We start from the raw sequence: 15,647 nt of genomic DNA on the forward strand, positions 1-15,647 counted from the left end.
AATTTTCTGTATGTATGTGTGACTTCTTGATTAGGCTATGAGCATCTTAGGAGTTGGGTTTATTCTCCGGTCCTCATTGCCTAGCATAGACATGCAGTACACTGTCAGTCATAGACAAGAGATAAAGTAAGTGGTTAGAGAAGGGTGAGATCAGTGGGAAGTAGAGTATTGGGGAAGGCTTCATAAAGATTGTGACACTTGAAGCTCTTCATAATTCCTTGAAGATAATGATGAATGTATGAATACCTTATACTGGGCAGGCACAGTTCTAAGACCGTAATGGATTTTTTGGTGGTGTTTTTCTACAGGTTGATATGTCAGACCTCTCTCCAGAAGAGCAGTGGAGGTAAGTGTGATGGTGTGGGCCCCTCAGGCTGGGAATTTTAAATTAGTCCTACTAATTGAGTTGTATATTTACTCTTTTGCTTCCTTGTCTGTGGGGAAGCCATGACTTGACTAGTAGGAGAGGTCATTTGGGATCTTTTCCAGTATTCCTGGGTAGCTCCTTCAGTCCTGGGGAGTGAATAGGTAATTACACCAAACTATTTATATGGGTTTAAATACTACTAGTTCTGCCATTTCCTAGCTATGCTATCTTGGGCTGGGCGGATTACTTGATTTCTTACTACCTTAGTTTCCCTGATTTGCACAATGAAAGGTTACAACAGTACTCACACCTCATAGAGTTGTGAGGACTAATATATGTGAAATTCTTAGAACAATGCCTGGCATGTGGTAAGCTTCCAGTAAGTGTTACCTGCTTTGCAAATCACTATCATCATTAATATCATCATTATCCACAAAACAGAGCAGAGAGCTCTGGCTGAAATATGGGAATGGTGTCTTCCTGATCTCAACTCTGCTACTGATTTGCTTTGTAACCAGAGTGAGTCAACAGTCAACAAATACCTTATTATTGTGATTGCTCATCAAAGAGTCTTCAGAGTGTTTGTCCTACAACATAGCTGACCAATGAGCTGAAATCAACCATGTAAACTTTATTAATAGTGCAAAAAACCCCTTTCATTTAGATTATAAAAATAGAGAATGGCAAAGATACCAACTTACGTGACAAACCCAGCAAGATTTTAGAAAACTTCAAGCTTAATATGCACCAGTTGTGTACCTCAGCTATCAAAACATGGAACATGTTCATAGAAATATACTTTCTGCTTTAGGGAGGTGAAATTGTCACTGTGCTTCACTGAGTCCACACTGATTTTGTTGTAATCACTGCATATTAAGAAGATCTTCAGTTAGATAACATCTAGAAGAAGGCAACCAGGCTAATGATTTTCATATTATGTTATATGAATAGCATTTAAAAGATCTCAAACTGTTAGCCTAAAAAGGCACAGAAAAGTGGTAGTAGAAAGAGGATTTTTGTTTGTTTGTTTGTTTTAAGTAAGATCATATAAATCTTTGAAAGAGTAGCATTGGGAAAAAAGAGTAAATATGTCCTTTGTTGTTCCAGAATATAAAATTAGGTCGTTCATTAGGGAATGAAGCTATAGAAAGATTTTTGTCTTGTTATCAGAGACTTTTTAATAATTGTGATATATTGAGAGGCAGTGAGCTCCTGCCCTTAAAGTATTGGAGTTTTATTCCTTTATTAGCACATATGAGTACCTACAAGGTACCACATGGTTCTCTAATTACTTTAAGAGGCATATGTTCTCAGCCAGTGGAAGTATTCACACAAAGATTGTAAAGACAATGTTTGCATTGGGTGGGAACCTGAACTAGAGTTGTTGTTCTCTGGTCTTTTCTCCATATTTCTTTGATTATTTTGTTGTTTTTTTTTTTTGTTGTGTACATCCATTCAGTCATATATTGCCTGAGAATAAGAAATTTATCTCTTATCTTTATAACTCCCCACAGTCCTTAGGTTTTGAAAGTGTCCTTTGCCCTTTTAGTTTAGCTTATCCTCTCAACAACCCTATGTGGGAAGCAGCAGAGATACAGACTTATGTGGGAAGATACAGAGATACAGACAGATGAAGAAACTGTGATGTAGAGATGTAGATTTTCTTGGCCAAGGCCACATGGATGTCTGAACCTAAGTTTCTGACCCCTACCCATACTATTTGTTTGCCAGATTCTCCTATCCTGGATGAGTTGATGGAAGATGAACCCTGAGGTGCTGTGGCTGGCCGTTAACATTTGGCTGCCCACTTCCCCCACCAATTTCCTCTCTAACATTTTATTGTGAAAAATCTCAGAAAAGTTGAAAGAATTACACAGTAAACACCTTTAGGCCTACCACCTAGATTTTACAGTTTTCCCTGTACTTGCTTTATCATTTGTCTGTAATTCATCCCACTGGGTGGTTCTTACATAGTCTGTCATTGCCCTTGGGAACTCTATGAAGATATCATTTGTTGTCCTTTCCCTCTCTCCCTAATACCCCCATCTATGGAGGATTGGCATAAAAGCTCCTGACTATGGGCTGCATTTGTATTTATTTTTCTGACTCCTTCCTCATTTCTCTCTTGGCTGACTCTGACTCTAAGAGGCCAAGGCAATCACTTGTTGCCAGTCCCCTGGACCAGAGAATGCCAGCCTTAGATGAAATAAGAGTTTCCAGTTGTACTCTTCCTTAAGCTCTTGAGGAGGCACACTGTTGGATTAGTATAAAGTTAAAGCAGTCCAGACTTTAGCTAGTCTTAAACAGGATCCCTGGTCCTGACAGAGAGAATAGGACAAATAAAGGAAGACTTAAACCTTGGGATTAGTACACATCTGCAGTAGTACTTCTCTATTTTTGTCATAAATATCATTGACTAAGAGTATGAGACTTTATGGCTTTCCTTCTCTGTGGGTTACTTTGTCCTTCTAGGGATGGTTGAAGTTGAAATAGGACTGAAATGGGCAGTAATGACAAGATTCTTCTGGGTCCTCTTTTCTACAGGAAAGGTGTCAGCTGTTTGTGCTCTTCAGGGTGGGCAGCAGACAACCCACCTTTAACTCCAGTAGCTGAGCTTCTGAGGTCCGTAGAGCCCTTGTTCTATCCCAAATGCCCATTTTCTAGGGTGTGTTTTTCTAGCCCCTAATTTGTATAATAACCTGCAGTTGCAAAGGCCAGGAATATGTTCTGAGCTATGGACTTGTGGGATATCCCTGGAAAGCACTGCGCTTTTACTAGCACACCTTCCCTGACCTGCCTCGCCTCATCTGTTTGACTTTCAGGGTTGAGCACGCACGCATGCATGCCAAGCACCGTGGCCATGAAGCCATGCACGCTGAAATGGTCCTCATCCTCATCGCTACTTTGGTGGTGGCCCAGCTGCTCCTGGTGCAGTGGAAACAGAGGCACCCCCGCTCCTACAATGTAAGCCACTGCCTCTCAGTTCTTCTTCTGACAGTTGTCAAAAGACCCTCCTAGGTATTCTAGGGTCTAGCCTAACCCAGGCTGCATTTGGCAGGGAATAGACAAAGATAATAGATGTTATGTATGAATGGTGAATAATGTATGGTGGGTGTGCTTTTAAGAGGCAAGTGATTCAGGTGGTAAAAAAAAAAAAAGAGGTAGAACTTGAGACTACTTTTATGGCCAGAAAAGATAGTTCTTCCCTTTTAAACATTTTGGGACAGATCCATGAAGGCGATACTCATCAGGAACTATTCAAATAGAGGGCAAGGTGATGGCCTTGTTGGGAAGACCAAGCCTTTAAGTGAATCTTACAGGTAGGATTTAGATTAATTAAAAAAAAAGGGTGGGGGGCGCCTGGGTGGCTCAGTGGGTTAAAGCCTCTGCCTTCAGCTCGGGTCATGATCCAGGGTCCTGAGTTTGAGCACCACATTGGGCTCTCTGCTCAGCAGGGACCCTGGTTCCTCCTCTCTCTCCCTGCCTGCCTCTCCACCTACTTGTGATCTCTATCAAATAAATAAATAAAATCTTTAAAAAATAAATACATAAAACATATAGCTAAATGGCAGAAGTAAATCATTCTTTATTGGTAATTACTTTAAATGGCTTAAATTGTTCTAGTAAAAGGCAGAGATTAGCATATTGATTTAAAAAAAAAAACATGAGAGACTCACTTTAGAAACAAAGACGCGGAGAATAAAAGTAAAAAGGTGGAGAAAGATATTCCATGCACATGATAGTCAGAAGAGAGCTGGGGTGGCTATTAAATCTCAGACCAATAGACTTTAAATCAAAAAAATTTACAAGAAGGTGCCTGGGTGGCTCAGTGGGTTAAGCCTCTGCCTTCAGCTAAGGTCATGAACTCAGGGTCCTGGGATCAAGCCCCACATCAGGCTCTCTGCTCGGCAGGGAGCCTGCTTCCCCCTCTCTCTGCCTGCTGCTCTGCCTACTTGTGATCTCTCTCTCTCTCTCTCTCTCTCTCTGTCAAATAAATAAATAAATAAATCTTTAAAAAAAAATTTACAAGAGACAAAGGACATTATATATTGATAAAAGGTTCAAACCAACTAGAAGATAGTATAATTATGAACATAACTAAGGAGCCCCAAAATATGTGATGCAAAAATTGACAGAATTGAAGAGGGATAGACAGTTCGACAATAACTGTTGCAGAGTTCAGTACCTGACTTTCACTAAGATAGAGCAACCAGGTAGAATATTAGTAGAGGGAACAGCATTATAAACCAGTTAGCTCTAACAGATACACAGGGCACATGCTACCCAACAACAGCAGAATATATACTCTTCTCCAGTGCACATGGACTGTTCTCCAGGATAGAAAATACGTTAGGTCACAAAACAAGTTTCAGTAAGCTTGAGAAGATTAAAATCATAGATTCAGCCACTCTGGATTAGGACATGACAGGTGTAGTGTACTGGATTTTTTTTTTTTTTTTAAACTATCATCTTACAAGTTTTTAACCTTTACAAGGCTAACAACCCTTTTTTAGCATCAACTTTGGCAAACACCTACGTGGTAATACTTTGCATAGAAAATACAAGTGCATCTATAGTAGTAACAATAGCTAACATTAATTGAATTTTCGCTTAATGCCAGCCAGTGTTCTAAGTACTTCACAACTGTGGGCTCAGCTAATCTTGTAGTAATCCAGTAAGGTAATATTTTCTCCAATTACAAATAAGGAACTGAGAAAGACTAAGTAATTTGCTCCAGTGATGAAACTGTTATGAACCCAGACAGTTTTACTCCAGGGTTTTTATTCTTCATCCCTAAATGGTTCTTTTTCTCTAGTATATGCTTTTTCAGACCTCTGATAATATGGTCAGACACGCCCAGGGCTGTGTAGCCCACATGATGTGAACTGCTGCACTATGTCATTTAATCCTCCTACTAGCCCATGAGGTAAGTACTGTGAACAGACTGAGGCCCAGAGAATTGAGACATGGAGGGAATACTAATAGAGCCAGGATTTGAACCCAGGTTTTCTGTTTCATATGGCATAATTTCTATTGTACCATATGTTGCTCCTGGAAAGGATTTTCCATCAAGGGAACAAGGGATAACCTAGAGCATAGGAGGAAGAGAGAATAATCTTTGACCTTGAGCAGACACAAGTTCCGAACATTACTGGTTTATAGCCAGTTCAAGTGTTGGCATGCACCACAAATAGAAACATCTGTACCTTCAGGACACAATGCACTGAAGGACCACATGACACCAAGAGTTTTTGAGCTGGAGACCATCCAGCAGGCTTAGCCCCCTGAGGTGGGGCTTCATGTCTAGACCCTGGTCATGCTTTGCCCTGTTATCTGAGATAAGTCACTTGTTTGTCAATGTGTGATTACAGTGCGTACTCTATAGAGTGGGGATTACCGAAATGGTTGAGTTGAGCCTGGAAAAATAAGAACACTCATAAGCCAAGAGTAGAATGAGAACACCATTGGCATTTCTGTGCTGGTATTGAGAGATCATCTTAATTATACAAATTTGGCTAATCTGCAAAGATTTTTAAAAACCTCTAAAGGACGTGAGGATGTACTTTAGTAGTTTTCAATAAGTATTCCTCAAAAAACTGTGGAATACTTTCTTCAAATAGTATCTTAAGGAAAAACCCAGTATGGAAAATAATTAAGAGGCCGCTCTGGTTGATACAGGGTTGGATAACCCTGACCTCTCTGCTTCTCAGGATCATATATAGGAGTCATCATAGTGCTGGGAAACCACTGATAATGTCATTCATTAGTTAACCCTTAAAAGGAAATATGACTGTGAAGCCAGTTATATAAGAAGCATGCACAATTATCCCATTACTTTACTGCCATACCCCGTAAACATTATGGTAAACTTCACTGGTGAGCAAACATGTCGACATTATAAATACCTTGCACTGAGAAACTTAAAGCCATATCTTTAAAAAATTGGGAAAGGAAATCTGTAATGTCTGCTTTATTCTACTCTTATAAAATAATGACCTAGATTATTTTTTTAAACGTTTATTAACTTGTGTACAATGAATATTTTTACTGCTTTAATTAAAACACTAACTTTGGAAGAAGAAAATTTGCCCAAGATGCTTGTACACAATAAGCTGTCCTTTCTTGTCCTGTCCTGTCCTGTCCTTTTTCAAGCTTACCAGAAGTTGAAGCTGTTTGGCTTGTAGGCAGTATGATACAGTGGAGCCAGCCCAGTCTGATTTGATCCGTCAGCTGTCTCACTTCCTAGCTATGTGACTTTATATCTCGAGCCTGTTTTTCTTATCTCTAAGTTGGGGTGATATCTACCTCATGGGTTGTGAAGATGATATAAGATTCTATGGCAAAGTGTTTTGTCAACTCTAAAACGAATGGTAGTGACTGTTGTTGCTCCCACCCCTAAGAGAAAAAGCTCAAGATGTAAAAGTTTTAAGATACTTTGTGGAAGAATAGAATTTTCTTTTTATTGACAGAAATTTCACATAAAAATATTCACTATTCTATGGGGCGCCTGAATGGCGCAGTTGGTTAAGCGACCAACTCTCTCAGGTCCGGTCATGATCTCCAGATCGTGAGATCAAGCCCCACATCAGTGCCACGATCAGCACAGAGTCTGTTTCAGATTTTTTTCTCTCCCTCTCCCTCTGCCCCTCCCACTCATGCACACACTCTCTCTCTCAAATAAATACATCTTAAAAAAAGAAAAAAACCTTAAGAATGGATATTCTACCATTTTAAAGTATATAATTCAGTAGCATTTAGCACATCCAGTGCTGTGCAGCCATTACCACTATTTAGCTCTAGAACATTTCATTACCCCAGAAGGAAACCCCATATCCATTAAGCAGTCACTCCCCATTTCCCCCTCCCACCAGGTCCTGGCAGTAACTAATCCGTTTTCTATATATTTGCCTATTCTGGATATTCATATAAATGAAATTATACAATATGTTGCCTTTTGTCTGGCTTCTTTCACATAGCATGATGTTTTCAAGGTTCAGTAGTATTGCAGTATCTGTACTTAATTTCTTTTTGTGGCTGAATAATACTCTTTTGTATGGATATGCCACATTTTGTTTATCTCTTCATCAGTTGATGGACATTGGGGTTGTTTCTACCCTTTGGTTATTGTGAAAAATGCTGCTGTGAACATTCTTTATAAGCTTTTATTTGAACACCTGTATTCAGTTCTTGGGTATGCCCTGGAGTAGAACTGTTCAACTTTTTTTTTTTTTTTTAAAGATTTTATTTATTTGACAGACAGAGTTCACAAGTAGGCAGAGAGAGAGGAGGAAGCAGGCTCTCCGCTGAGCAGAGAGCCCAATGCGGGACTCGATCCCAGGACCCTGAGATCATGACCTGAGCCTAAGGCAGAGGCTTAACCCACTGAGCCACCCAGGCGCCCCAAACTGTTCAACTTTTTGAGAACAATTTTCCATAGCAGCTATACCATTTAACATTGCAACCCACAGTGCATTGGTTCCAGTTTCTCCATGTTCTCACCAACACTTGTTCTTTTGTTCCTCTTCTCTTCTGGTCTCTTTTACCTCCCTCCTTCCCTCTCCCTCTCCTCCTCCCTCCCTCCCCTCACTTTCTCTCTTTGTCCCTCTCTCTCCCTCCCTCCTTCTTTCCCTCTCTCTCTTTCCCTCCCTCCCTCCCTCCCTTCCTTCCTTCTTCCTTCCTTCCTTCCTCCCTCCCTTCCTCTCTCTCTCTGTCTCTCTTTCTCTTCTTTCATATAGTCACCCTAGTGGGCATAAAGTAGTATCTCATTGTGGTTTGGTTTGTGTCTCCCTAATGATTCATGATGTTGAGGATCTTTTGATATGTTTATTGACAAAAAAAAAAGATGTGTTTATTGGCTACATGTATATCTTCCACCTCTTTTCCCATTTTTTAACTGCTTTGGTTTGTTCCTTTGTTTTTTCTCTTGTGTCTGTGTGTGTGTGTGTGTATTGTAAGAGTTCTTTATATAGTCTGGATACTAGACCATTATTGGATGTGTGATTTATAAATACTTTCTCCCATTCTGTGGGTTGCCTTTTTACCTTCTTCATAGTGTCCTTTGGTTCATAAACATTTTAATGGATCTGTTATTTAATTTGGGTTTTTATTAGAAATTTAGAACACTAATTTGTGAGGGTAAACTCCATTTGTGAGAGAAAACACAGAGCGGAGGTAGCCTTGAAGCTGAGGAACAGCTTTAATTTTTGGCAGAATTTGCGAGTCCACAGCTTTCTGATCAGCCTTGCACTGCTCTGTAATCTCATATTTCTCCTTCTCTGTTGAAGATACCACCTTCCTGGTGTCTGGGTTTATGTAGCCTGTTCTTGAAGTAAGCATCAGTGAGACATTGTGGGATTTTCACACGCTGATACCAATTTTGGTGTAGATGGCGATGACAAATTTTTAGTGTTTTCTACACAGAGGAACTTGATTGAGGGCTAGAGGTCTGGTTACAAATAAAAAGCCACGGCCTAGAGGCTTAGGGAAAACACCCTCTTACCTCTGTGGTGCCCAGTGAGGATAATCAGAATGGTCCCAGGAGTGATGCTAGCTCAGTTTTCTTACATGCTGACTAAAAGGTTTTTTCTGTGGCTCAACAGCTTTTGAGGTACATCTTTAGTAGGATAATACCTCAGCATTTTGTAAAGGTGAACCACTCCAGTACGACTGTTCTTGGCATCACCAACTGATTTTGTGACAGAAGCAAGAATCTTTTCTTTCTTTTCTTAGCTGTTGAATACTTCCCCTTGTACATGGCCTTTCTGGAATACATAGCTGATAAGGAATAGCTGCCAATTCCTCTGACTAGGAGAGGGTTTTGATTGCAGTGGGGCTTTCCGTTTGGCATTTTAGCCATGAGGTTACCCTTTTTTTTTTTTTTTTAAGATTTTATTTATTTGACAGACACAGCGAGAGAAGGGACTCATGCAGGGGGAGTGGAAGAGAGAGAAGCAGGCTTCTCTGAGCAGGGAGCCTGATGTGGGGCTTGATCCCAGGACCCTGGGATCATGACCTAAGCTGAAGGCAGATGCTCAACGACTGAGCCTCCCACGTGCCCCATGATGTTATTACCCTTCTTAACCTTGCCACCAGCATCATCCTTGGTTTCAGTTTTCTTCTCTTTAGTATCTGGCATCTCAACTTTTTTTTAAAAGATTTTATTTATTTATTTGACAGAGAGGGAGAGAGAGATCACAAGTAGGCAGAGAGAGGGGAAAGCAGACTCACTGCTGAGCAGAGAGCCCGATGCAGGGCTCGATCCCAGGACCCTGAGATCATGACCTGAGCCGAAAGCAGAGGCTTAACCCACTGAGCCACCCAGGCACCCCTGGCATCTCAACTTTTTTACTCCCCATCTTGCAGAATGAGAAAGAGGATGCATAAACATTTTTAAGTTTGATGTCCAGTTTATCTCTTTTTTCTTTTTTAATGAATATATTTGACGTATAACATTGAGTACTTTTTTTTAGAGATTTTATTTACTCATGAAAGAGAGCAAGCACAAGCAGGGGGAGTGACAGAGGGAGAGGGAGAAGCAGGCTCCCTGCAGGGAGCCTGATGCAGGACTCGATCCCAGGACTTCTGGATCATGACCTGAGCTGAAGGCAGATGCTTAATGGCTGAGCCACCCAGGCGCCTCTGACACTGGGTATATTTAAGGTGTACAACATCTTAACTGACACATTTATTTTTTGCAGTATGATTGCCATTATGACAGCATTAAGCTCCTTTGTCACATCACATAATTATCCTTTTTAGTGGTTGAAATAATTAAGGTTTTGTCTCTTAGCAAGTCTGTTGATTAGACTGCAGTATTGGTGTCTATATGCATTATACTTTGCATTAGATCTCTATCGTTTATTTACTACTTGTTCCAATTTTGTACTCTTAAACCTATTTTTTCTTTTGTTGCTCATGCTTTTAGTGTTATATCTAAGAATCTGTTGCCAAATCCAAGACTATTAAGTTTTATCTGTATGTGTTCTTGGAAGGGTTTTATATTTTTAACTCTTACTTGTAGGTCTTTGGTCTATTTTGTGTTACTTTTTGTAAATGGTGTGAGGTAAGTGTCTATCTTCATTTTTTTGCATGTGGATTTTGCATGTCTTAGCACCATTTTTGAAGAAACTTCTTTTTCCATTGAATGATTAGTCATTCTTATAAAACCAGTTGAACATAGATGTATACATTAATTTTTGTACTCTCAGTTCTTTTCCATTAAACTATATGACTATACTTATGTCAGTACCAGACTTTTTTTTTTTTAATTTTTTAATTTTAATTTCAGTGTAGTTAATGTTACAGTGTTACGTTAGTTTCGGGTGTAAAATATAATGATTCAGCAATTCTGTATATTACTCAGGCTCATCGCGGTAAGTGTACTATCAATTCCCTTCACCTATTTCACCCATCCCCCCCACCCACCTCCCCTCTGGTAACCATCAGTTTGTTCTCTAAAAAGTCTGTTTTTCGTTTGTCTCTTTTTCTCTTTGTTTGTTTTTTAAAATTATACGTGAAGGAAATCGTACAACATTTGTCTTTCTCAGACTGACTTATTTCATTTAGCATTATACTCTCTAGATCCATCCATGTTGTTACAAATGGCAGAATCCCATTTTTTTATGGTTGAGTAATGTTCCTTTGTGTGTATGTATATATGTGTGTGTGTATACACCACATCATCTTTATTCATGTATTGATTGGCATGGGCTGCTTCCATAATTTGGGTGTTGTAAATAATACTGCAATAAACATAGGGGTGCATATATCTTTCCATTTAGTGTTTTTGTTTTCTTTGGGTAAACACCCAGGAGTGGAATTACTGGATCATACAGTATTTATATTTTTAATTTTTTGAGGAACTTCCGTGTTGTTTTCCACAGTAGTTACCCCAGTTTGCCTTCCCATCCATCAATAGTGCACAAGGGTTCTTTTTTCTCTACATCCTCACCAGCACTCATTGTTTCTTGTGCTTTTGATTTTAGACATTCTGACAGGTGTGAAGTCATAGTTCATCATCTTCTCCCATTCAATAGATTGTCTTTTAGTTTTGTTGTTTCTTTCATTGTGCAGAGACTTTTTATTTTAATATAGTCCCAGTAGTTTATGTTTGCTTTTGTTTCTCTTGCCTCAGATCTAGAGGAGACAGATCTAGAAAATGTTTCTGAGGTTGATGTCAGAGAAATTATTGCTTATACTTTCTTTTTGGATTTTTATGGTTTTAGGTCTCACATTTAAGATCCTTAATCCATTGTGAGTTTGTTTCAAATTTGTTGAGATGTGTTTTGTGGCCTAATACGTGATCTGTTCTGGAGAATGTTCCATGTCCACTTGAAAAGAATGTGTATTCTGTTATTTTAGGACGGCATGTTCTGAGTATATTTGTTTGATACATCTGGCCCAATGTGTCATTCAAAGCTACTCTTTCCTTGTTGATTTTCTACTTGGATGATCTATCCATTGATTTAAGTGGGGTGTTAAACTCCCTTACTATTATTATATTACTGTCAATTACTTCCTTTAGGTGTGTTATTAGCTGCTTTATGTATTCGGGTGCTCCTAGTCAGGTACATGAATATTTACAATTGTTATGTTTTCTTGATGGATTGTCTCCTTTATGATTATTAGTGTCCTTAATTATCTCTTGTTACAGTCTTTTTTTTTTTTTTTTAAGATTTTATTTATTTATTTGACAGACAGAGATCACAAGTAGGCAGAGAGGCAGGCAGAGAGAGAGGAAGAAACAGGTTCTCCTCGGAGCAGGGAGCCCGATGCAGGGCTCGATCCCAGGACCCTGGGATCATGACCTGAGCTGAAGGCAGAGGCTTTAATCCACTGAGCCACCCAGGCGCCCCCAGTCTTTGTTTTCAAGTCTACTTTGTCCAATAAAAGTATTGCTACTGTGGCTTTCTTTTCATTTCCATTTGCATGAAAAATGCTTTTCCATCCCCTCACTTTCATTCTGTCTTTAAGTCTGAAATGTATCTTGTAGCAGCATATAGATGGGTCTTGTTTTTTTACCCATTTTGTCATCCTGTGTCTTTTGATTGGAGTGTTCAGTCCATTTACATTCAAAGTAATTATTGATAGGGGTGTCTGGCTGGCTCAGTCAAAGGACTGTGTGACTCTTGATCTCAGGGTTGTGAGTTTGAGCCCCTGGTTGGGTGTAGACATTACTTAAATAAAAAATTCTTTAAAATGTCTTAAAAAAAAAGAAGTAATTGTTGATAGGTATATACTTATTTCCATTTTGTTACTTGTTTTATGGTGGTTTTTGTATTTCCTCTGTGTTCCCTTCTTTTGCTCTTTCCTTTGTCAGTCTAATAGAGTGAAAATATCTAAGCTATTGACTACTTTTTGAATTAGTGAGGTTGAGCATGTTTTCATGCTTAGGAGTCATTTGGTTTCTTCTATTACTTGTTCATATTGTTGACTAGATTTTGTATTTGCTATTTTAGTTTCCTTGAATTTTTTATTAAAGTATGGTTGATACAGAATGTTGTATTATTTTCAGGTATTCAACATAGTGATTCAACAATTCCATACATTATACAGTGTATAACGATAAGTGTATCATTGTATTTGTATATGCACCATCTGTCACAGTACATTATTACCGTCTTATTAATTGTATTCCCTGCGCTGTACTTTTCAATCTCCTGACTTAGTTACTTTATAACTGAATGTTTGTACCTCTTAATCCCCTACCACTATTTTGTCCATCCTCCAACTCTTTTCCCCGCTGGCAGCTAACCGTTTACTCCTTGTATTTATGAATCTGTTTTTCTCTGTTCATTTGTGTTGGTGTTTTTTTTTTTTTTTTTAAGATTCCACATGTAAGTGAAGTTACATGGTATTTGTCTTCTCTGTCTGACTTATTTCACTTAGCATGATAGGCTCTATCTAGGTCCGTCCATGTTGTCACAAATGGCAAGATCTCATTGTTATTTATGGCTGTATAGTATTACACACACATATACCACATCTTCTTTATCCATTCATCTATTACTGGACACTTAGGTTGCTTCTATATTTTAATTATTGTAAATATTGCTGCAAAAAACATAGAGATTGCACATACCTTTCAAAATTAATGGTTTCTTTTGCCGGGGTTGGGGCGCAGAGCAGGAAGTAACCAGTAGTGGAGTTACTAGATACAATATTTCTATTTTAAATTTTTTGAGAAACTTCCACAATGTTTTCCACAATGGCTATACCAATTTATAATATACCAGGCTTCCCTTTTCTTCAGATCCTCACCAAGGCTTGTTATCTTTTTGATACTAGCCATTCTGTGTGATATATCTTACTATAGTTTTGATTTGCATTTCCCTGATGATTAGTGATGTTGAGCAGCTTTTCATGTACTTCTTGGCCATCTGTATATCTTATTTGGAAAAATGTCTATTCAGGTTCTCTGCCCATTTTTAGAATCCTTTCTTTTTTTGAAGATTTATTTATTGATTTTAGAGAGTCAGAGCCTGTGCACGTATACAAGAGTGGGGTGAGGGGCAGAGGGAAGGAGATGGGAGGGGTAGCAGACTTCCCACAGCACAGGGAGCCCGAAGTGGGGCTCAGTCCCAGGACCCTCGAGATCATGACCCACCTGAAACCAAGAGTGGGATGCTCACTCTGCTGAGCCACACAGTGCCCCTCCTCTGCCCATTTTTAATCAGATTCTTTCATTATTTTTTGGTGTAGGGCTGTATAGATTCTTTATATATCTTGGATATTAACCCCTATATCATTTGAAAATATCTTCTCCCATTCAGTAGGTTGCCCCTTCATTGTTCTATAAAGGGTAGGATAGGCAAAGTTAACTGATAGCAGAATAGGAGATTAGTAATAATTAAAACTGATGGTAACTGATATTCTAGACTAACAAGCTAGATATGTCCAACTGCTGGCAGGGATCAGAGGCTTTGGGAACTTTTGTCTGTTCTTTGTAGGTATGAAGATGGGGCAGGTATTATTGAGAGCAGCCTGGGAGTATTCAGTCAGATGGAATATATACATATCTTATGACATATCCTAAAGGGACATGTGAGAAGGTATTGATTTAAATGTTAATTATGGCAGTTAATTGAAGAGTTGGAGGCAGTCTGGGTATTTGTATCTGAATAAATAGTTTAAAATGTGGTGGCTGCATATCAGGACTCTGCATTGCAGTTAAAGCAACACATTAGATTTACCTGTAACAACTTGTGGATCTAAAAAGTAAGAAACAGAAAGATATAGTGCCAACTAGTAAATCAAAATACATGCACAAAAAATACAGTTTGTAAGAACAGATACAAACAAAAATATATTAAACACATTAAATGTCTACAGAGTGAAGAATGGGAATAAAAAAGAATCAAAGCAAAATGGCTCCTCAGAGAATGTTGTGTAAAGGAGAGACACTGGGATGATTGTCAGGTAGTAGAAACATGAACTGTTTGAGATTAGCTATCAGAACTTTAAAAAAAAAAAATGCTTCTTATGGGCATGCTGAGAAATGATGGAATTGATTGATAAGGCTCTGTTTCTCTCAAACTGAATGAAATTTTCTGTTTTTCCCTCATGCTAGTTGGCAGCCCAGCCTTTCAGTGGGCACACATGAACCCTAAGTGGAAAAACACTAGTTCTATTCTCCTAGACCAGTCTCTCAATAGGGAGACTATTCACATTTTGGGCCAGATGATTCTTTATTTCCATGGGGGACTGTCATGTGCATTGGAGGACGTTTAGCAGCACGCCTGGCTTCTACCTGCTAGATGCCACTAGCATCCCTTTTCCTGATCATGATAGCCAAAAATGTGTCCAGACTTCATCAAATGTCCCCTGGGGAGGAAATCCACCCCTCATGAGAAGCACTGGCAGAGAGCAGCAGGGATGCCGCCAGCCATTAGGCTGATTATGAGCAAGTATACCAGTCCACTGGTTTCACTGTGAAAAGTATCAAACATCTTTTTGTAACTTAGGAGTTCAAGTCCATCCTTCAAGTTAAAAGAACTTAATCTAAATTAACTGCTATTTAGGAGCAAAAAGTCCTGCTGTTTTCTGTATTTAAAGTTCAGGGGGTACCTGGGATGGCTCAGTGGGTTAAAGCCTCTGCCTTCAGCTCAGGTCATGGTCTCAGGGTCCTGGGATTGAGCCCCCCACCGGGCTCTCTGCTCAGCAGGGAGCCTGTTTCCCTCTCTCTCTCTCTCTGCCTGCCTCTCTGCCTACTTGTGATCATTTTCTGTCAAATAAATAAATAAAATCTTAAAAAAAAAATTCAGGTTACTGTTCTTTTCAG

The 15,647-nt window shown here is 39.1% G+C and overlaps 1 protein-coding gene and 1 pseudogene across 2 annotated transcripts in view; one reads left to right on the forward strand and one right to left on the reverse strand.

The window, feature by feature from the left end:
* LOC111159649 (ring finger protein 121) overlaps positions 1 to 15,647 on the forward strand; it is a 74,767-nt gene that overhangs the window by 28,448 nt on the left and 30,672 nt on the right. For both annotated transcript variants that reach the window (XM_022522204.1, XM_022522205.1), the window contains exons 2-3: positions 309 to 346; positions 3,190 to 3,331. In XM_022522204.1, coding sequence (XP_022377912.1) covers positions 309 to 346; positions 3,190 to 3,331 — 180 coding nt within the window. The remainder of the gene's footprint in view (positions 1 to 308; positions 347 to 3,189; positions 3,332 to 15,647) is intronic.
* LOC111159256 lies at positions 8,483 to 9,224 on the reverse strand (annotated as a pseudogene).

The sequence above is a fragment of the Enhydra lutris genome, unplaced genomic scaffold (genome assembly GCF_002288905.1).
Source record: "Enhydra lutris kenyoni isolate GAN:26980312 unplaced genomic scaffold, ASM228890v2 scaffoldscaffold68, whole genome shotgun sequence".
Taxonomy (NCBI): domain Eukaryota; kingdom Metazoa; phylum Chordata; class Mammalia; order Carnivora; family Mustelidae; genus Enhydra; species Enhydra lutris.